At 33.6% G+C, this 23,769-nt stretch overlaps 1 protein-coding gene across 10 annotated transcripts in view; it reads right to left on the bottom strand.

Moving 5' to 3' along the window:
- Positions 1 to 23,769, bottom strand: part of LOC127072341 (protein Fe65 homolog) — a 141,108-nt gene that overhangs the window by 78,466 nt on the left and 38,873 nt on the right. For 7 of the 10 annotated variants that reach the window (XR_007785348.1, XR_007785347.1, XM_051012703.1 and 4 more), the window contains one exon: positions 18,079 to 18,434. The exons of 2 other annotated variants lie outside the window; for them this stretch is intronic. Coding sequence is in view for 6 of the 8 variants with exons in the window: in XM_051012703.1 (XP_050868660.1) it covers positions 18,079 to 18,373 (295 nt within the window). In the remaining 2 variants the exon portion in view is untranslated. Of the gene's footprint in view, positions 1 to 1,384; positions 1,462 to 3,004; positions 3,094 to 18,078; positions 18,435 to 23,769 lie in introns of those variants that run through there. One more of the 10 variants, XM_051012708.1, reaches the window with a different exon arrangement.

Raw genomic sequence — 23,769 nt, forward strand, 5'->3', positions numbered from 1 at the left:
TTAATGATCGATGAATTGAAAAATAAAAAAAATAAAAAGTTGTCATTCAGATAATTATTGTTGCGTTAATTATTATTGAAATTGAAAAGTCTAATTTTTTATATAATATTTTCTATTTTCTTTTCCTTCTTCTTTATAGGATCAATCGAACGTAGAAAAATATGTGATACACAAAAATTGTCATAATTCTTTTCGACAATAAATTTTCCTTTTTACTTCTCTTTTTGTTTTTTTTTTTTTTATAAATTCCAAAAGAAAGATATTATTAATAATGCACACAGGTAAATATGCGAAAAAGAAATTAATAACATAAAAAAAGGAGACAAAGGGAATACGGTTTGCAAAAAAATAAAAAAGATTTTAGATTTGTAAATTTGCGAACACTGCCCTGCAAATTTTCCATCATGCGTGTTATAATTGATTAATAATAATTAAAAAAAAAAAAAAAAAAGAAAATTAAATCGTAGAGTAAATTTAATAAAAAAAAAAAGGAAAGAAAAAGAAAAAGAGTAAATGAAGGAAGAAGAAGTAATGTCGTTAGTCACAAGGACCCATTGTATTATAAAATACTTCATAAAATTTCAAGTAAGCAAGAAGAAGAATAAGTAAAGAAGGGATGATGCAGAACTATGCTTAAGGGGTTGCTAACGAAGAGAAAAGGGTTAGACTACTTTTCACTTAATCTACACGTAAATCTCGGTATCAGGGAGACAAAGAGTCGTGAAGAACACGTTCGATGATTTTTCATAAAACAACGAAGAAAAAAAGAAAAAAAAAGAAAAAATAAACAGAATTGAAAAAACAAGCTCATAATATCGTGCATAATATATAACACGATATATTTTCGAACGAAGCGATGACATTTTAATTTTCTTTTTTAATTCCTTTTTCTTTTTTTTTGTTTTTCTTTTTCAACGAAATAATTTCTTTCCAATCGATACGAAAGTATTTCTTCAATAATAATTATTTATATATAATTTTATTTAGTAATCTTTTTGATATTAATCATATTTAATATATTATTAAAATTATATTGTAATTATATTCACAAAATTTATTTATCATTAAAAATATGATTTATCATATATACATATACGTATACATGAAATTTTATATATTTATATATAAAATATATTACATAATTTTTGTATATGGTAGTGATAAAAAAAAAAAAAGAATTAGGTTAGAGAGTTGAATCGTTTTAATATTGATTTTATACGCATACATACATACATACGAACAAGTACATACTATACACACACACACACACACATATATATATACTGTATCATCGAACGTGCTCGTTTAATGAATATAATAGAAAATAAAAAAAAAAAAGAAAAAGGAAGAAGAGAAATGAATGGGGGAATTCGCAATAACTTACGATTCACTCCGTGAAGGACCATCGTGGCGATTTCTCACGAAAACAAAATTGTCCTTGAAGGTTCGACGATGACACCACTACCACCACCGATATAATAATAACAAAAAACGACGACGAAGACGACGATGACGATGACGATAACAGTAACAACAACAACAATATATTATTATTATTATTAAATAATGATAACGAGTAACGAACGAAAGAGAAGAAAAAAAAAGATGGCGTCCTGAAAAAATTTCTCCTTTGGAAGGAATATAAAAAAAAGGATTGCAAGGTATCAAAAACCAAAAAGAAAAAAAAGATATTCACCAAACAATGAACGAATAAATTTGATCGATTTTTGGAGAAAAAGAAAAAAGAAACAAAAAGAAAATCAATAAAGGCAAAGATCGAAGGAAATGTTGTAATATTGATTTATTTTCACTCGTAAGCTCGCGTTAATTACGCGAAATTACAAGAGATCAACATAATTCAAATGAAATTACATATTTGTTAAATATATATATATATATATATATATATATATATATATATATATATCCTTAATCCATTCAAAATGGCCACACGTGTCGATGATCTCCCAAGATCGTGTATATATCTAAAAAAAAAAAGAAAAATAAAATAAAATAAAATAAAAAATATAAGAAAAAATTAAAAGAATTATGAAAAATCATCAAAAAGAAAAAATAAAAAGAAGCGTAAAAAAGTAATGACAAAAATCACACACGCACGCACACCACCCGTATATATATATATATATATATATACACATATATATTATATATATATGTATATATTTATTATATAATTTCTCGTAATCGTATGTATCTCTCCGTTTTTCATAAACGCGAAATCACATCTCTTTTAAAAATCTTTTACAACTCGGAAAATCTCTGATAATGACCGAACGTTTACCACCACCTCTCCTCTCTTCTTTCTATATATATATATATATAGGACTAACGCGTGTCGCATTCGAACATTCACGAACTTGTAACACACACACACACACACACATACACATACACATACAATTTTCGATAAGATCTTAAATAAGAAAAACGAAAAATATGAGCGAGAGTCGACAGACACCCGACGAAAACAGAAAAGAAGAAAAGAAAAATAAAAACAGAATGAAATGAAAAGTATTACCACGCACTACTTGAAAACGATAACCTTTAAAAGAAAACTCCTCGTTATTACATTATCATTTTCTCTCTACGTACGATTTAAATATATACATATATACAGAAGAAATGATAAAAGCGAGAATACAAAAAGAAGAACAAGGAAAAATTATCAAAAACCAAGAGAAAAGGAGATAATAAACTTCGACTCGAGGAATATCCACGCGATTAATGTATTATCGTTTAGTATGGACGCACACACACAGACACATACACACACATGCACACGACACACACACAAATATGTACACGAACACAGTCAGAGAAAAAGAGAAAGAAAGAGAGAAAGAGAGAGAGAAAGAGAAAAGAGAAAGAGAGAATGCGAAAGAATGAGAAAGAGAGAGAAAGAGAGAGAGAGAAAGAGAAAGAGAAAGAGAAAGAAAGAGAGAGAGAGAGAGAGAAAGAGAGAGAGAAAAAGAGAGAAACACACGAGAGAAAATGTTACGAGGACGAGACGTTAGGGCGTCGCGGTCGTCGCAGTGACTGCCGAGAACTCGCTTTCATCCCCCACCATTACTACCACCTCTCTTTTACCCTCTATCGTCTCCTTCCCTACCTCAACCTACCAACCCTCGGTCCCCCCACTTTACTCTCTTACATATACTATCCCTACCTCTCTCTTTCTCGCTACTCTCACTCTGTCTCTTTCTCTCTACCTATCTGTATCTCTCTTCCACTTCCATTGGTTTACTATATCTATCAATCTATCTATCTCTCTCTCTCTCTCTCTTTTTATACGTTTATCTATCTCTTTCTGTTCTATACGTCTGTCTCTTTCTATTTCTCTTGTAGAAATCTCTCTCTCTCTCTCTTTTTCACTATCTCACTCACTCTGATATTCGTGTATAGGAGTATATATATCTGTCTCTCTCTTTCTGTTGTACCAGTCCAACTATCTGTCTTTCTCTCTCTTACTCTTACCAAGCATTCTCTCTCTCTCTTTCTCTCTCTCTCTTTCTCTTTCTCTCTCTATCTGTCTGTCTTTCTCTCTCTCTCTCTTTATACCTATCTCTATCTCTTTCTATCACAGTCACTGCCGTAGGAGAATATAAGGGTGGTTTTCCAAGCTAGGGCTGTGTTGTAGTTGGTAAAAGGAAGAGAGGGGAGGTTAGGGAGAGTGGTTCACGTGACCGAGCATTCGACCAATAGCGTCTCCTGCATGACGTCACGCCGACACTCAGTGGTTCTCAAACCGATTTTCAAATCTCAATTTTACAGACTTCCACCCAACACTCACGCATCCACGCACACACACGTATGTATATGTGTAATTTATGTTTGGAATATATATACACATACACACCAGTACTTTTGATAATAGGACTAACAGTTCCTCTTTCTATCCTTTTCCTTCTCTTTTTTATTTAATTTTTTTAAGAAAATCCAATATCCTTCTCCCCTCACATCCCCCTCAGCCCTCCACTTCCTTCTCTCCCAATCTATCTTCTGAATGATCTAGAAACATTCTCACTCGTCGATCCTTCGGATTCTTTCAATGCGGATTATAGTTCTGGCTCTGGTATGACTCCAGTGGTGGGGTGGATTGACGTAAGGAAAAGAAAAATAAAAAAGAGAAAAAATAAAAAAAAGGAGGAAAGAAAGAGAAGAGGAGTGAGAGGTGAGGCTGAGGCTGAGGCTGAGGCTGAGGCTGAGGGTGAGGGTGAGGGTGAGGGTGAGGGTAAGGGTGAGATTCGTCGATGTCGTGAAAGGAGCTGCGAACAAAGCGGCAGGCAGACGATGCCATTGTCTTTTCTTCATTGAAGCTTTTCGAAATATTGGAAGAGTCTATGATCATGGCTGAAGTCGGTGGGAGATGTTCTCTGAAACCGAAGAGAGCTTGGTGGGTGGAGGGTGGGTATAGTGGGTGGTTAGGGTGCGAAGAGGAAGAGATATTCTTTCGAAACGTGACTCCGAACGAGAGAAAGGGAAAAATGTCTTTTTCTTCGAGGGGTGGGTTAGGGTGGGTTAGGGTGACTTAAGGTCGGGGTAGTTGCTGAGTGAAATCATTGAAGATGATGAAAATTGGCGGATTTTATTTCTTTCGTATCGCGGACAACGTTACTTTTCTCTCTCTCTCTCTTTTTTTTTTTTTGAGGTTAGGAAAAAAATTGATGAGATAAGCTCTCTCTCTCTATCTATCTTTTTTCGATTGCAATTTTGTAATCGTTGAAAATAATCGAAGATAAGACTTTTACGATATAAAATTAGGATCTTTTTTCTGGGAGGGAATAATAGGAGATAATAGAGAAAATTTCGAAGAAAGTTGGTCGATTTGGAAAGTTTCTAGATCGGTTAAAGGTTCTCAAGGATTGTTTGAAACGTCGATTATTCTAACTCATCGATCGTATTTTTAATCGATATAATAGTTTACGATAATTTAATCGTAATTTTTATGATCCAATAGAAAAATTTGCTTTGACTAGTCTTCGAGATGGAGATTATTGATTTTTTTCTTTCTTTATTTTTTTTTCTTTTTCCTTTTATTTACGATCACCTAGGAACTTTTCTATCGGACTAGAAACTTTTAATCTCACCCTTCCTTCGTTTAATCACTCGTTTCTTTTCTTCTATTTTTTATTTATAAAATCTATTTACTCTTTTCTTCTTTTCTATTTTTACTAAAATCTAAATATTTCTTTCCGTTCGCTGTATCGATTAAAAAAGAAAAATAAATAAAAAGATAAAAACGAAAAGAGAATGTTCTAAATAGTTTAACGAATCCAATCATTAAATTTTTCCTACGAACACATACACACACACACATAGAGAGAGAGAGAGAGAGAGAGAGAGAGAGAGAGAGAGAGAGAGAGAGAGAGATGAATAAAAACAAATGTTAATAGGAAAAAACAAAGAAGAAAATCGGATTGGTAGAAAGAACGATTCGTTTTCGTCAATTTTAATGTTTCAGCCTTTATGTTTCGCTTATGGTCGTATAACAAAGTTTGTTTTTTCTTTCTCTCTGTCTCTCTTTCTAGTACACCCTCAACCCCCTTTACCAAGTCCACGTTTTGTAAGGCAATATCGTCTGGCTTTAGTACGCAATACCTCCAACGATTGTGGTCGCATGGTGAATACATTTTTAAAGCACGCATAAAAACTCTCTCTATCTCTCTCTCTCGTATTACGTTTTCTATCCCTTTTCGCGACGGCAATGTCCCTCAGCAATACTACCACCACTGTCAATGTACTCCCATCCCTGTTACTACTAACCAACCACCCAACCACCCACCATTACTACGTACAAACACAGGTAAAAATATACATACGTTTATATCTGTACATAAATCTTAATAAAAACATTTGTGAACATTTATATTTCTAAATATTAAAAAAATAAATATATTTCTTCAACTGACTAATAAAAAAAAAATTTACATAGACCCAGAGATATATCCCTCACCTAACCATCCATCAATCACCCACAATTTCTACTTACTAACACAAATAAAAATATATATATACCTATATCCAACATATGTACCTGTACGTAAATCCCAACAAAAACATTTGTGAACGTTTGTATTCCTAAGTATTACAAAAATAAACATATTTCTTCAACTTACTAATAAAACAAAAATTTACATAGACACAGAACAACACATCCCTCACCCAACCATCTCAAAAAGAAAAAAAAAATATATTAACATTTACGTGAACGAATAAATATTAATATCGTAAAGAAGTATCATTGATCAATAATTATCAAACCATCCTTTCGATCGTCGACGAACAAATTTTCATTTATTTTAATAATATCTTTGTCTCTTTATCAACCATCTACATACACACAGACAAGTTACGTTATTTATTAAATTAAAAAAAAAAATAAAAAAAAAAGAGAAAGAGATGAAATACAGAGACAGATAATTTTCGTTAAAATCCCTGTCAGTTGCAAACAAACAATGGATGAGTTAACGGTATTCCGCTAATGTCACGCGAATGATATTCCTGGAATGATTTGTTGGTCATTAAGTGTCGGTAACCGGTGCTAGTGAATCCTCCCGAGTGTCCACTTCGGTATGAATAACGTTACGGACAATGTTACAGTTAGCACGACGATACCTAACCTCGTGCTGTTAACGTCCGTTAGCACTGTCGAGTCGAGTCCGTACGATTCTCTGGCACAAGCTCGTAAATTGTCATTGTTAAGAACTTGTTCTCCCATACTTTACAACAGAATAGACAAATAGACAAAGAAAAAAAGAAGGAAAGAGAGAGAGAAAGAGAGAAAGAGTATATGTTCAGGACGGTTTCGAAATCGTTAACGCCTCCTCGAATATACATTTCCGTTGTTTATGATTTTCACAAAAGATTCAAGAGGAAAAAAAATTAAAAAAAAAAAAAAGAAACAAGAAATCTAAAAAAAAATCCAGGTACGTAAGCTTCGTGTTTCGCCAGGGCCGTATCTAAACATGATGAAAATCGATTTGTACTCGACTCGTTTGGTTTACTTTTTTTTTCTTTCTTTTTTTTTTCATATTTCAGGATCAGCAAAATTTTTTTCTTTTTTTTTTTTGACGTAATCGAGGTTGGTTTCTTTTTTTTTCTTTCTTTCTCGTTCTTTGTTTCTTCATAAATCCATTCCGCACCACCACGTCGTTCGGAATAATAAAATAAAAAAAGTATTTTTGTAGGGTAGGGGTAGAGGGTGGAAACGTCGAAATAATGATTTGCTTCGCGAGATATTTTTTTTCGGTCGAAACAAAATATTCGAAACGATGAATTCTATCTTATGAAAGATCGTAAACAACAGGACCATATATATATATATATATATATATATATATATATATATATATTTTGGTTTGTGCTTTAGAGAAAAATGTTGAAGGTGAAAGATATGAGTAGTTGCAAGGTAGATTAACGTATTTCCCTGTCGTATTTATTTGTTTATTTATTTATTTATTTATTTCTCTCTTTTTTTCTTGCTTTGTTATGCACAACAGACGTACATAACCTCCTACATCATCCCCTATCTACCACCCTATCTACCATTCTCTTTATCGAATTTTCGAATAATTTCCATGCGAATTGAAAAAAAGAAAATAAAAGGAAAAAAGAAAAGAAAGAGAAAAAGAAAAGCTCGACTAATACTTGTGCTTCTAATCGTTTCTATTTCGTTGTAATTTTTTTTTCTTCTTCTTTTCTTTCTTTCTCTTTTTTCCTTATCGAGTAATTAGAGTAGTCGTTCAGGAATCTTCGAAATTACGAAATAGAAATTTCGAGATTGGAGAGTGGAAAGTTCGAAGGGGTAAGAAGTAAGAGGGGTATGGGTATGGGTATGGGTATGGGTATGGAGAAGAGGAAGAGGAAGGGTCAAAACGTTCGGGACTAACTTAATAAAATTTCAATTTGAAAGGGGAAATTGTGTGTGCCAAGGGAGAACAGGGTTGTCTACGTACGTTGCGATGTTACAAACTATGAGTAGAAGGAAAGAGAAAGAGAAACAGTGAGACAGAGAGAGAGAGAGAGAGAAAGAGAGAAAGAGAAAGAGAAAGAGACAACATATACATACATACATACACACATACATACATACATACATATATATATATATATATATATATATATATATATGTAATTGTAGTATACATTGTGATATCTGTATTTGTGTGTATGTGTACAATTGTAGAATTGTAGTATATGTTGTGATATATATATATATATATATATATATATATATATATATATATATATATAAAACTATAGAGAAATTGGCCTGGATTCGTCTTACCGCGAAATGTCGATAATTCGTCGATAACGTTTGGGGAAACTGGGAAAAGAAAATCGAAAATATGATTTAATATCTGAGATTAAACTCGACATATCTTACTTTCAATTGATTTTATCAATATGATATGATATTATAAAAAAAACAAAAAAAAAATAGAACTAAGAGAGAGAGAGGGATAGATATAAAAAAAATTGAAATAAAAAGAGAAAGACACACACACACACATATATATTATATGGAAATACTACAGTATGGTAACATGAAAAAAAGATTATACATAATAGTAATGATGATAACGAAAAAAAAGAAAAAAATTATAAAAAAAGAAAGAAAAAGAAGAAAATGACAAAATTAAAGAAAAGATTAAAATATAGTAGTCACTCATTTAGTCTCTCGAAGACTCTCCGAAATCAACGTATTCGTGTCAAGACAAGCACTTTAGTTATTTCTCGAGGGTAAAGACACGTTTACTAGAATAAGCGTGATAAAAAGAGACAGAGAAAGAGAGAGAGAGAGAGAGAGAGAGAGAGAGAGAGAGAGAGAGAGAGAGAGAGAGAGAGAGACAGAAGTGGGGAGGGGGTTGAGTAAGTACGAAAATGTACTTTGGTCTTGTAAAAACTCATATAGACTTCTGCTGACTAGCATAAAGTAGAGAGTAAGTAAGAGAGAGAGAGAGAGATAGAGTGAAAGAGAGAGAAAAAAGAGAGAGAGAGAGAGAGAGTAGAGGCCGCCGTAATTGCGTTCGGCGTCGGCGTTGGGCTTTTAATTAATGCGACATACTTTTTTTCATCACTAAAAACTGCCACATCCTCCAACGTCTCACACATTTTCTATTACTCTCTCTTCTCTCTCTTTCTCTTACTATTACCTTTACTTTTACTCATACTTTTTTTCCTTTCTCATTGCTGGCTGGTATTGCAGTTTACCCTTATATCCTGGGATCGTTAAATGCGTACAATAAAAAAAAAAGAGAGAGAGAGAGAGAGAGAAAAAGTGAAGAGAAACAGAAAGAGAGAGAAGGAAAAAAAATCCTTAAAGAAAAAAAAAGGGAGAGAAAAGAGAAAAAGAAAGAGAGAAAAGAGAAAAAAGGAGAAGAAAATCTGCAATACCGACTCTACGGTACCTAACGCCATCTTGTTTTTGTCTTTCCCGCCTTTTTTATTTCTCTTCCTCTCTTTTTTAAATTCCCTTCGCTTCATCGCTTCACTCTTCACCCGGCTTCAACGCCCGCCTGCGGCGTTTCCTTTCTTTCTTTCTTTCGTTTATTTGTTTTTTTTTCTTCTTCTTCGTTTTCTTTTTCTTTTTCTTCGTTTTTCTCTTATTCTCCATCTCCTCCCACCCCCTCCCACCCCTATTTATTTCGAATTTCATTCATCCCCTAAACGCACATCCGATCGACGCCCACCACCATCAACCAACCAAAATATTTCTCCTATATATATATCAAATGGTATTAACCCAAGTTTAAAGTGGTATATGCAGGTACATATGTTTTGGGGTGGTTTAAAATCAATCGTATCCACGATATTTTTTGTCCGTTTCGATATCCACCCCTTCAGCTTTTCATCCCTCAGCATCCCTCATTCTCAGTTTCCTTCATTTTCTTCTTGCTTTTTTTCTTTTCTCATTTTGCCTTTCAATTGCTATCTCAGTTCAGCTCAGCTCAGCTCAGTTCAGTTCAGTTCAGTTCAGTCAGTCAGTCAGTCATCAATACTCTTTCGTCTTCTCTATTTCTGTTTATTTTTGTACGTCTTCGTCTATTTCATTTCATTCCCGTTACGTCGAATCTATTTTCTTTTTTTTTTTTTTTAGTTTTAGTCTTCTTTTGGATCATGCATTTTTCATATTTCGAAGTGCATATTAATACGCGCGTAACCTAAATTACGTGAAATAAAGCACGAGGTTTGCGACGATGAAAAGGACGAGGGAAAAATCCGCGTTTACGGATTTTTCTTTTTTTCTTTTTGCTTTCTTTCTTTTTCTCGGTCCCTATATCTTTCTCTGGTTTTTCTGATTTTTTTCGTAAGCTTTTCCTCTCTCTTCTTCTTTCTTCTTTTCTTCTTCTGTCTTTTCTTTTTACGTATTTCGTAGTTTTTTCGTAAACTCCAGGGAAACGATTCTATTGCTAGCTGGTTCTTTTCTTCTTCTTCTTTTTTCCTTTTTTATATAAAATCGAGATTCACGAAGACCTACATAGATTTTTTGTTTGTTCTAATCGATTGTACTACTGATTATTATATAATCTGAATTCATTTGAAACAATTTTTCCTTTTTTTTTAATAAATTCCTTACATTTACAAAAAAAAAAAAAACAAACAAACAATCTCGTCAAGTGCGATATAATATAAATTTTTATTTTTCAATAACAAAAGATTTGAAGAAAAAAAAAATAAAAGAACAACATGGCAAACAATATCGGTAATCACGAATTGTGATAGTCCACATGTTTTCTTTCTCTCTCTTCTTCTCAGCGAATTTAAGAAAATTCGAATACTATAATAAATCATTTCTTTGCGTTAATGATTGAAGATCAGCAGTTTTGTGATGGATGCAGAAGAGAAAAGGAAAGGGAGTAAGCGTAAAATTGATGGACGAAACAGGACAATCGAGTAGTACAGAATGGGACGCTGTCCGTGGGCTTCATTAGAGCAAATTGCCAATTAAAAGCTTTTCGGGTTGCCATGGTAACAGATGAGGATGTGACGTACGTACACATGCATACACACACGTCTATATATACCCATATGGGTTACTATAGATAGGTAGATAGGTAGATATTATAGTATAGTATAGTGCAGTACAGTACAGTATACTATAGTATAGAAATTTTCATTATTTTGACAATTATCGTCTTAGAGGAATTTCGTTTAAAACAATTTTTTTTTTTTTATAAAAATTCATTATTTCGAAAATTATTATCATATTAAAAATAATCATCTTAAATGGATCTGTTTTAAAAAAATATTTTTTTTTTTTTTTACAAACTTTCATTACTTCGAAAATTATCATCATATCAAAGATAATCGTTCTAGATGAATTTCGTTAAAAAAGAGAAAAATTGTTTTTACAAACTTCCATCGCTTCGAGAATAACCATTATATTAAAAATAACCATACTGGACGTATCTCATCTAAACCAAAACAAGAAAAAAAGAATGAGTACTCTCACAAATATTCATTATCTCAAATTTAAGCTAAGATATCAAGAAACAATGTACGCTACAATGAGTCCTACGAAATAAAAAAAAAAAAAAAGAAAAGTAAAACCAAAATCAAATAAAAAACAGTTCTAAAAATCGAAATTATCACCTGTCTCGTTTTCTTCTTCCTTTTTTTTAGAAACGAAAAACCTACTCGTCCCTCGAGTGTATTTTTGATATCTTCATAAGACTCGTTTCATATTCACATGACGACGAAAGAGAGATAGAGATAGACATAGATAGAGATAGATAGAGATAGAAAGAGATACAGAGAGAACTAGAGAGAGAGAGAGAGAGAGATAGAGAAAGAGAGTTTAGAAGTGGAAACCTTATAAGGCATTTCGATCTCTCCCAAAAGGACTTTTGCACTCGTTTCCAAAGCCCTGTGGCGAAGCTGGCACGAAACGAGTCTTTGCGTCGCCTAGAACCTCAGAGATTTCCTATTCCCTATCTCTCTGTCTGTCTCTTTCTCTCTCATACACATATACATATTCTTTTCATCCATATACATTACACATATACACATATGTATATATGTATATATATATATATATATACGTAAGCGAGGTTTATCGCTTGAGTACTGAAACGAGCTGCAATTTGCATGCACGTCCTCGTTTTGAAGTCGACCGATGACTTCCTTTGTCACCGTGTATATATATGTACATATGTGTATGTATATAGGTATATGTATGTAGAGTGTGTAAAGATGTATTGGTGAAAATAATGGTAAACTGTTGGTTAACCATTATCGTTTTGTATCATACATCGTTTCGTGAAATTTTGGAAATCTTAAAAACAAGACTATGTCTGCTGCTTTCGTATTTCGTTGAGAACACAAATAAATAAATAAATAAATAAATAAATAAATAAACAATAAAATTTTGATTATAATTTAATAATAAATATGTAGATAGAGAGGTATGTACGTGTTCTGAGTTCTCTCGAAAGAATTTTTTTTCGTTTATTATCTCCTTGTACGAGTTTTATTTCGGAATGGTAAATCTTTATTATTTGATTAATTAATTGTGTTTTTTATTACAGTTTCTTGTGTTTCTTTCTTCTTTCTTTTTTATTTCTTTTTTTTTCTTTTTTCTTCTTTGTTTGGATTAAATCATGAAATTTGAAATACAGAAAATAATTTTAAATATTTTCCATACAAAAGAAAGAAAAGAAAAGAAAAGAATAAAACAAAAAAAATGTTTGAATTATTTCTACACATGTTCGATATAATGATTATCTTAAAAAAAAAAAAATGAAAAAGAAAAGAAATGTTAACTTATAACTTTCAAAATTACTCACTGTCGTTAATCTCTTCTCTCTCTCTCTCTCTCTCTCTCTCTCTCTTTCTCTTTCTCTCTCTCTCCTTTTCTATATTTCAATTTAGAAACGAAAGGAAACTGTTCTAGCAGTTAAACGAGTTTAAAGTTAAAGATCCTGAAAACTCACTTTTAGTTATTTTCCTCGAGGCTCGAAAACAAATGGAAGACGTATTTCAAGGTATTTTCGCATCTCGGCTAATTCCTTGTTTTCACGCCCGAGCTGTCAATCCACAAGAGAAAGAGAGAGATAGACAGAGAAAGAGAGAGAGAAAGAGAGAGAGAAAATAAGACGTTCACTGGGGTAAATGGAAACTCCCCTTTCGCTTTGATTGATTGACGTTAACTCAAACGAAAGATACCAGACAAAACAAATTCATTCGTTATCTTTAACTATGAAATCAATTACTAATTACGAATTTTCATTGGTAATGTGTGAAACTTTAATCGCAATATATATATTTACAAATTGATTAAACGAAATTAATCAGCTGTACAAGTAAATAATTCGTAGGTTCGTTTTGAGTATGATTAACTAATCCAAACAAAAATCAGCTGATTCGTGATATCGTATATTCCAATCTATGAAATTTTAGTACTAATATATATATATATATATATATATATATATATATATATATATATATATATACACACATTTACAAATGGATTAAACAAAACGAATCAGCTGTGCAAATAAATAATTCGTACGTTCGTTTGGAGTCTAATTAACTAATGCAAACAAAAATCAGCTGATCCGTGATATCTCATATTCCAATAAATTCCTAATCATGAATTTCCAATCGCGAATCGCGAAATTAAGATCATCCTACTTTTCCAAATAGATTCTAAAAAAGAAAAAAAGATCGAACAAACAAAAAGAAACAAAAAAATAAAACCAGAAAGAAAGAAAGAAAGAAATGATAGGATTATCACGAACGATGATATACGTGTTCACAGTTAAAAAGGAACTAGAAAGAGAATGGGATTAACAGGCAAATGATTTATGTGTTCGTTAGGTCAAATGAAGCATATATCCGGGATGAAACAAGCTGATTCGTTTATTTGGCAAACATAGGAGGCCGCAATCTTGAATCTTAGCCTGTGTCGGCATACGCCCTTGCAATGAGAGAAACGAGTGAGGCTAAAAAGAGATAGATAGATAGCCGTATACAGTGAATGAGAGAGATAGAGATAGAGAGAGAGAGAGAGAGAAAGTATGTTCGCTCGTTCGCTCCAAAGATAGAGAAAGAGAGAGCGAGAGAGAGAGAGAGGGAGGGAGAGATAGAGAGAGAGAGAGAGAGAGAGAGAGAGGGGGGGGGGGGAAAGAAAAAGAGAGAGGATGAATACCGGCTGGGTAGAGTGGGTGGTTGGTCTGACGCAGCAAACAGAAAATAATACTGGGTGGCATTGTTCCCGTTTCGTTCTTCTGTCCTGTTTCATCTACACGCTGTGTCCGCATTGAGAACACTCCTCTAGGATTCCCTTCACCCATTGTCGAGTTTCTATCTCTTTCTGTTTCTGCCTTTCTCTCTTTCTCTCGCTTCCATCTGTTTCCCGCCCAGCCCCACCCCAGTCCACCATTAACTTTCTTTTTTATCCTCCCCCAATGACACACGTACTACGTATTCCCATATTTTACTCGATTGTAGAGGAGGACCAGCGACAGATTGGAACGTTTATGCGTGTTCAAGGGTGAAAGACAATGTGTCCTTCCTGATTTTTACTACTTTCCAGTCTATCATTTACTTCCTTTGCGAAATATATATATATATACAGAATGTTTTCGAAAAGGTTGGCGTAACTTACTTCGAGGATAAATTCGGTACGATAAAATAAGAAAATAAGTTCGTACGAACGTATGACTAGAAACGACCTTGTTTCCGAATTAAAGTCGTTTCTGTTCTTTCCAGTGATTCGTACGACTCTGTTGTCAGGAATAATCGTTGACCATTCGATCGGACCACTTTTCTTCCGAACGGGACTTTAACCGGCGAATCGTACTGTTCGGTTTTAAGGGATAACTTGCGCGAACTATCGGAAGACGTACAGCTTGATGTCATCGACCGTATGTGGTTTTGTGCACGATGATGCGACAGCACATTTTAGTCGACTAGCGAGACAGTTTTTGAACGAGAGATTCCCTAATAAATGGATCGGTCATGGCGAGTCGATTAATTGACCAACACGATCGACCGATCTAAATCCATTGGATCTTTATTTGTTCGGGGCTCACCTAAAGTCTTCGGTTAACGATGCACCAGTAAACGACGTCGAAGAACCGCGATATCGTATTCAAGAGTGTTGCTCGGCGAGTTCAAACAACACCTGATACTTTCGAACGAACGAGAAGATCTATGACGCGACGTTTGGTATCCTGTATTCGATCCGAGGTTACCCACTTCGAACAGTTTCTATGAAAATTATTAAATAACGGGTTACACGCGAAAACGACTGTAATTCGGAAACAAGATCGTATCGTACGTATATTCGTATGAACCTTTTTTTTTCTTATTTCAACCTACTGAATCTATCCTAAAGATTATGCTCATATAATAGGTCAATTTAGGCCTAAAACGTATGACTGAGATACTCAATATTTTTCGAAGCTTTTTATTGCAGTGTCTCTTTCTCTCTTTCTTGTTTTTGATCGAATTGTTAAATTATCTGGGATAAAAATTTGTCTTGGATTTGTTGAGGTACTCAAATGAAACTCGATGCAAATCCAGAACACGAATTTGTATAATATCGTTTGACGATATCACATTTATACGTAAAACAATTCAGTTCGAGTAATCAGATCACGATAAGTCACTTTAGTTATCCGTCTCTTTATATTCTCAATCTGTCTATCTATCTATCTATCTATCTCTTTTCTCTATGATCAGTTCTAAAAAAAAGAAATGATATTCTAATTAAGGTCAGGAACCCGATCCGACCTCGTCCGATTTCACTCGTCCATCGTGTCGAATGATGCGGAACGAATAGGACATCTCTTCGAATAAAAGGAGAATGGTCCTTTACATAAATCAGAATTCGAGAGTAAAACGTTTATTAAAAAGAAAAGGAAGAAAGGAAGACAGAAAAAGAGATAGAGATCTAGAACGGCAACCTACTTTTCTTTTGTTTGGCTCTTATCGTTTACTCTTGTAAAAAAAAAAGAAAAAGAAAAAAATCAATGCGAGATGAAGATTATTACTTCAGACCTAACTAATCAGAGAGAACAAAATTTATCCTAAAAACAAAGAAGAAGAAGAAGAAGAAAAAAATCAAGAATTACTTTGTACAATAATCAACGTACGTTTGAAACAAAATTACTCACCCTATACAATGCGCTGCATTTTAATTTAAAAAAAAAAGAACAGAACAAACGTAAATCGAAAGAAAATTGTCAACCTTTTAGTTGGGTCATCGTTCAAATAGCTTCTAGATCGCATCCAGGTTTCATATAGGTTTAAAGAAAAAAAAAAGAAATAAAATAGACGAACGGAGATAGAGAAAAAAAAGAAAACCACCCCATTGATTTTCTTAGAAACCAAGGAAACCATAACTCTACGACTAGACTTTAAACGATCGTAACCATCAATCGTCGATAATGGAAAAAGAGTTAACAAATTCTCGACGATGCGTCTCGAAAAGTTAGAACCTCCGTGCCAAGCTCGTAGCTCGTCTACACAGTGAAAAATGACTTTGTATTATACCACACACACACACACACACACTTACTAGTAAGTATGAGAGAGATAAACAGAACGCATATTTATCAGTCGACCCCATGACATTTTTATACAACGAATGCATTAAATTTCCAAACACACGATTCCACAAAGTCATATCGACCATTAATGATAAGAATATTATGATGCACCTCTTTCTTTGTGTATGTATGTGTGCGTATATTTGTGCATATTATTTCAGTCAACCCTATTCCACTTCAACCTCTTCCCACCCCTCACCCAACGACGATTTCTTTTCTGATCTCATGCCAACGTAGTCGTAAATATTATTGCGATGAAATTGGACTCTATTGGCTGTTCACAAGAACGATTCTGAAAGGAATATTTCTTATTCTTTTTTTATCTTTTTCTTTTCTTTTTTTTTTTTTTTTTTTTTTAATGGACAGTTCGCATTGGAAGAGTTACGATTGGAGTATAAAGAGTCTGGGAACACGCGATTTTATTTTAATAGGGAAGTGAAATGTGAAATTATTGTCGGAGAGAGAGGATATTATGTGAAATGGTTTTTGTTTTTTTTTTTTGAATTTTAAAATCAGTTTTTAAAATTTATTAAGTATCAGTTGTTCGTTGATATCGATGAAATAATTGAATTGTTAATTAAATGGTTATTAGAGGTATAGAAATAATTTGTTGTTTTGGGGAATCGATTGATTTTAAATTTTCTATGTTGATTAATTATTTTAGAAGGGAATAATACGTAAAAAAAAGAAATAAATAAGTAAATATTCAATATAAAATTGCGTGAAGATATCAATAAACATCAATAAACAAAAATACTGTGCTATTAATAAATATCAATGTCATTTGATTTGCATTAAAAAAGAAACAAAAGGACGATGCACGAACGTTATCAATAATTATCGGATAAAAGATGTATTATTTATTAAACTAATAATAATAACAATATTGATCTAATTTATTTTTATGTAAAAGAAAAAAAAATAAAAAATAGAAAGGAATTGAAAATTTATCCCCGTAATATTACATATCTTGATCTTTCAATTTTCTTAAAGATCCAATGAAAGAAGAGAAAAAAAAAGCAGAACAAAACAAAAAATATTGATCAAGTTTATTTTCATACGCAAAAATACAAGTACTAATTTATTTTTCTATGTAAAAAAAAAAAAAAACAAAAACAAAATAATCGATCTAACTTACTTTTATATGCAAAAAAAAAAAAAAAGAAACATAAAATAAAAAATTGAGACGTCGATTACCCCCGACGATTCACACTGCGATTCCTTCAAAGAAACAAAATCCTCAAATATCACCAAAAATTTATCCTCAGATTTTATCCTGATCCTTCAATATTTCTTGGAAAGATCCAACAAAGAGAAAAAAAAAAAGAAAAAAGAAAGAAAGAAAGAAAGAAAGAAAAACCAATCGAAAGAAAAAAAAAGAAAACAAAAAGACGAGAAATCCGTAAGAGAGAAGAGAAAAAAGTGGGTGGTGGGTGAAAGGGTGGATGAGGGGTGGATGAGTGGTAAAGAATAAAAGAGAAGTACGGTGACTCACCAAGGAAGACATTCTCATCGATATCGTCGGCATGAAGATCGAGGTCGAGGTCTGCGACACCATTGGTGCCGCGTGTTTGAAGATTTCTCTTTGCCAGGTCCATCAGGCAATCACGAAGATCCAACTGACCCGTAGCCAAGAGTTCGGCAAGAAGGGGTAGGTAAGGGGAGGTTTGGAGACGAGGGCTGGTAGCTCGTAGACAGCCAGGCAACCAAAGCCCTAAAAGACCACTAGGAAGGGCCGGTAATGCTCCGGCACTGACGAAGCCACCGTTCAAGAGTTCACCGCACAACATAGGTGCCACGATGACCTCCACTCCACCCTCCTGACCTTGAAACTACCCCTAACACCGACACCTTAAAAACATAACACGTCTACTTTACTTCTCTTTTTTTTATATGTATCTATATAATATATATATGAATGTATGTATGTATGTATGTATGTATACATGTATGTATGTATGTATGTATGTATGATGTTTTTAATAGGTTTTGAGTGGATCTATAATATTTGTATATATCGAAAAAATTATGTTCCATAAAAAAAGAAAAAAAGGAAGAATATGAATAAATGATCGATGGCCTTGACGTTTCTGAAAATACGAATTTCTTGAAATAAACCATGTCTTATCGTGATATTATAAATCATCTTTTATCGATAATATTCCTCGTTAGAAACTTTCTTTTCGTATTTAATTGAAATATACGCGATATTCGTTCGTACACCCGATGTCCAAAAAAAATTCGTTGGTTTTTAGCAAAATGAAGAAGTAATGGGAAAATTGCTCACAATGAAGTTACGATGTATTAACGATGTATTAAATCGAAGGGCCTGTTCAGATCGCGATTCCACTCAAATTCTATAACGAGTTTCGAATTGGCTACCATCGAATCATTCCCACCGAAGACAAATATTAGCAATGCATTTCCGTGCTGGTCAATAACTACAACGACGCACTCTGTGTTTGGACTAACGAGATATGTATGTACTCCGCGAAATCGCAAAATCTCAATAGATAGAACATAAATCGTACATATCTATATATATATACACAGAATGTTTTCGAAAATGTTGGCATAACTTACTTCGGGAATAGATCCGGTACGATAAAATAAGAAAATAAGTTCGTACGAACGTATGACTCGAAACGACCTTGTTTCCGAATTAAAGTCGTTTCTGTTCTTTCCAGTGATTCGTACGACTCTGTTGTCAGGAATGATCGTTGACCATTCGATCGGACCACTTTTCTTCCGAACGGGACTTTAACCAGCGAATCGTACTGTTCGGTTTTAAGGGATAACTTGCGCGAACTATCGGAAGACGTACAGCTTGATGTCATCGACCGTATGTGGTTTTGTGCACGATGATGCGACAGCACATTTTAGTCGACTAGCGAGACAGTTTTTGAACGAGAGATTCCCTAATAAATGGATCGGTCGTGGCGAGTCGATTAATTGGCCAACACGATCGACCGATCTAAATCCATTGGATCTTTATTTGTTAGGGGCCCACCTAAAGTCTTTGGTTAACGATGCACCAGTAAACGACGTCGAAGAACCGCGATATCGTATTCAAGAGTGTTACTCGGCGAGTTCAAACAACACCTGATACTTTCGAACGAACGAGAAGATCTATGACGCGACGTTTGGTGTCCTGTATTCGATCCGAGGTTACCCACTTCGAACAGTTTCTATGAAAATTATTAAATAACGGGTTACACGCGAAAACGATTGTAATTCGGAAACAAGATCGTATCGTACGTATATTCGTGTGAACCTTTCTTTTTTCTTATTTCAACCTATTGAATCTATGTCTACATTTACAAAATTACCCTGTATCAAAAACATGTTGGTACATAAGGATCACGAGTTTATATTAATTCATAACTTAAGAATTTATTTGCCTTTTCTTTTTTTACGATCCGCAAAAAGAAAAAAGAAAAGGAACAAACGATTAGCTTAGCCCAAAGTCGATTCTCGAGAGAAAGAAAAAAGAGAAAAGAAAACAATTGATTTCAGTAAGTCAACCGGAAACTTTTGGAGCCCGCCCAGTAACTGTTTGCCCACCCTATATATATAATATACGTATATGTATCTATTCTAGAGAACATGCGGAATCGTTTTCGGCAATCCTTTCTCTATCTCTCTCTCTCTCTCTCTCCCTTTCTCTCTCTCTCTCTCTCTGTCTCTCACTTAGGTAGAGAGGGTTGCACTCTCATCCCCCTTCCGGTGTCTGGGTAAACATCGTCGTCGGGTCGTTACCAGGTCCAATCTCGGCTTTCCACGAAAATCCAACGAGACTCGATATCACATACCGGAAAATTCGTGATGTTCCTGTTCACGATTCTCTTGAAACAGATTCATATGTATGTATTTGTGTAGGTGTACCTAATATATTCATGCACACACATATGTATATATATATATATATATGTATGTATGTATGTATGTATATATGTATGTATGTATGTATGTATGTATGTATGTATGTATGTATGTATGTACATGTATGCCAGGTAACTCTCTTGGTAAAATTCAAAATATTATTTTTCCAATAAATATATAAAAACTTAATAAACATAATGGTTGATACTGTTGTTTATCGTTAATCGTTTAATTTAAATATTTCGATTATTAATCTTGATTTGAAAAATTGAAATGAGTGATTTAAAAAAAAAAAAGTAAAAAGGTTTTTAAATCAATGGAAATTCATTTTACGAAATATAAAATATTAAATGAAAACGTATTCAAATAATAAGAAGAGACAGAATTTTTTTTTTGTTCTTTTCTCTTTTGGCAAAGCTAATATTCATTCCGCTTGAAACTAGTTATCTGTTATCTCTATCTCTCTCGCCATCTTTCTTTCTATGGTGTCCATTAAGGAGTTACGTCTTTCGTGCGTGCGAATTCGCGATACGGACTATTGTACTTGCAACTTTACAGGGAAGTAATATTAACGGCGTCAAATTGCAAGCTTGTAATGGAATAAGAGAGAGAGAAAGAAAGAGAAATATATATTTCAACTTGCAAGATAAAGACAGAAAAAAGAAGAAAGAGAAAAAACATTGAGAAATAATTACAAAGAAATAACCAACAACAAATCCGATAATACCAAATTAAGAATTTCGCAATTAAAAATTCAACGATTAAAAATATCATCATTTTTCAAAGACGACTAGGTGAGGGAGAAGTGATAGAGGCTAAAAAAAATTCTTAAATAATTTTTCGAATCGATGAAGTAGTCCATTTCGATAGCCCTTTATTCTTCTCCTGATATTAAAACAAATCTCTAACACGTCTTCAGCGTATTTACGTATCTACGTGAACGAATACGTGTGTGTATCTACTTATATATATATGTGTGTACACGTTTGTATTTGAGTTAAGAATGTGAATTCGATTTCGTAAGAAAGATACGTAGGATTTCTTTCGAGAAGGAAACCAAAGAAAATTCAGCGTACTCGTAAACCCTCTTTCAAACGCGTTAACCTCCACCATCCTGCTCGATTAGTTATCCCACACCACCCCTTTTTCTTCTTTCAAGAGGAAGAAGTAGTACCTTGGTTGGAAGGAGAAACGACTGCGGAATGGTATAAGACGAGGGTGAGACGAGGGTGAGACGAGGGTGAGACGAGGGTGGCTCGAGGTAAAACGAAAGACGTTTTCGCGAAACTTACCGGCAATTTCCATGCGAACGAGCATAGTCCTTCCTCGTTCAAGAGTAGAATCCGTATATTTCCTATACCTTCGACATACCTTATCCTCGAGCACACCCCTCGTCCCTATCAACCCTTCTTTTTCTTCTAAGAGAAGAAAGTACGAAGAACACCTACATGGAATCGATATGATAAGATATATATGTATAGAAGCGTATATCATTGAATGTTGACGGTATCTTGCTTAGCTTCATTTTATATACGTCTATATGTGTATATCGTATAAAAAAAAAAAATGTGACATTTTGTTAGGAAACAAATTTTTTTTTTTTAAATATTCAAATAAAAAGATTGTAATAAAATTTCATAATAAAAAAGATAAAATGACATTCGACGTGGTAATATTTTTGTCGATACACGCGCGCAAATATTTGATTAGATCTTATAAAAAATATGACGTTTTATTAGGAAATAATTTTCTTTTTTTTTTTTTTTTAATATATTAAAAAACAGAAAAAGAAGATTATAATGAAATGTCATAGCAGAAAACGATAGTATTACTGTCGGATCACATTCGACACACATACACGCACACATTTGGATTCTATTAAAAATGTGACATTTTGTTTAGAAAAGAAATAAAATAAAACAAGAAAAAGATTAAAAGATTCTAATGAAATGTCATAGTAGAAAATGTCGAGCGACACTCGACATAGTATTATTTCTGTCCGGTCAACACACACACACACACACACACATTTAGCTAGATCCTATAAAAAATAACATTCTGTTATAAAAAACAAAATCGCACAAAAATCGACCAACAAAACATCGATTTACCATATTAATCTTCGTCGAGTGAGATACGAAATAAAACTAATTATGTCGAGCTAAACTCGACGTATCAATTTTTAAAACGATAACACATCTATGACATATTATTCGAATTATTTAGTACACATACATACTTATAAAGAAAAGTTTAAAGTTCATCGTATTAATCGATACAAATGTACGTACTTCCGATCGTTTTAATATACCATCGATATTATGTGACGTCGTTAAACACACAAACACATAAGAAAATATTATCATCGTTTGATAACTCGAATTACTCTCCGCGCTGAGGATTATTATTCACGAGGTTCGTTTCCCTGTCGGTCGATGACCGGCAATTTGCTTGGCACCATTTCCACATAACATACATATACACACACATACATATATATATACATACATTCGTATGTAACATCAAGTATAGTTCTCGAAGCTCAGGCAAGCAGGTTCGTACCGAGTAAATCCCGCAGCGGTACCGCCAACAGGGCGAACAGGGGGTAGAAACAGAGGCAGGTTGATTGATCGCACACGCCAGGTTCCAGCCAACCTGGCGCCAGAATGTTGCCTCCCAACCTGAGTTATAAGTGAGTACACACTACTAGAACTGGTACTCAACTAGTACCTCTGATAACCCATTATGCTATCCGTAAGCTTTCAAACCGTTCCCTGAAAACTCGGTTAGCCACTAATAACGTCTATATTTACCTTGGATAATTGAACCAATGTATGTTTTTCTTTTTTCTTTTTTTTTTTTTAATCATACATAATTCTTCTCTTTTTTTCTCTTCTTTACCTACCTTCAAAATCGTGCTACAAAATATTCGATTATTTGTTTGAAACGTGAACACTCGAGAGTCGTTTATGGTTGCTCTTGAATTGGGTTGTATTTGAGGTTATGTCTGACTTGTGTTTAGGATTAGTTACGTCGAGGTTAGGTCTGCGGTTAGATGCGGAATTTAGGAAGCGAAGTTTCGCACCTAGATTCGCAATAATATTTTTCAAACGAGTCGTTATTTAATTTGTTTGTTCAAATTTCTTGTTGTTTTGCTTGCCTGTGAAAGTTTCATCCTCTTCGGTTGGATTATTCGATTATTGAGCAACGACCTTATCGAGAATAATATCGAATAGACCGCGAGAGTCGATCGTTCTGCTACCTTCCGCTCCATCAAACATTCATGCCGTCGGCAGCAGCAGCA

The sequence above is a fragment of the Vespula vulgaris genome, chromosome 25, assembly GCF_905475345.1.
Source record: "Vespula vulgaris chromosome 25, iyVesVulg1.1, whole genome shotgun sequence".
Classification (NCBI taxonomy): domain Eukaryota; kingdom Metazoa; phylum Arthropoda; class Insecta; order Hymenoptera; family Vespidae; genus Vespula; species Vespula vulgaris.